Source organism: Eimeria tenella, genomic scaffold (genome assembly GCF_000499545.2).
Source record: "Eimeria tenella Houghton genomic scaffold, Eth_scaff2078, whole genome shotgun sequence".
Taxonomy (NCBI): Eukaryota; Apicomplexa; class Conoidasida; order Eucoccidiorida; family Eimeriidae; genus Eimeria; species Eimeria tenella.
In genome coordinates, this window is record NW_013541922.1 from 1 (window position 1) to 362 (window position 362).

General features: G+C 66.6%; 1 protein-coding gene across 1 annotated transcript in view; it reads left to right on the plus strand.

Moving 5' to 3' along the window:
- Nucleotides 1-146: 146 nt before the first annotated feature.
- ETH_00039715 (cAMP-specific 3',5'-cyclic phosphodiesterase, putative) overlaps nucleotides 147-362 on the plus strand; it is a gene marked incomplete at both ends in the record, with an annotated part of 1,750 nt that continues 1,534 nt past the window's right edge. Inside the window, one exon of the mRNA XM_013374480.1 lies at nucleotides 147-360. Coding sequence (XP_013229934.1) covers nucleotides 147-360 — 214 coding nt within the window. The remainder of the gene's footprint in view (nucleotides 361-362) is intronic.

Consider the following 362-nt stretch of genomic DNA (forward strand, 5'->3'; position numbering starts at 1 on the left):
GCAGCAGCGCCAGCAGCAGCAGCAGCAGCAGCAACAGCAGCAGCAGCGCGCCTATGGCCGTTTGCGTGCATGCGGGCTAGGGGAAGGACCCCTAAACCCTAAGCCGGCAGAAGCTTCCGGCAGCAGCAGCAGCAGCAGCAGCAGCAATGGATGAGAGCAAGGGACCCCCAAAGGGGGGCCTCCCCTCCGCGTCCGATTCTGTGAACAGCAGCAGCAGCAACAGCAGCAGCAGCAGCAGCTGCGACGCTGTTGGGCCTGCTTACGCTGCTGCAGCCGCACCAGCAGCAGCCCCTGCTGCTGCAGCGCCTGCTGCAGCAACAGCAGTAACAGCAGCAGCAGCAGGGGGGCCCCCCCCTCAGGGG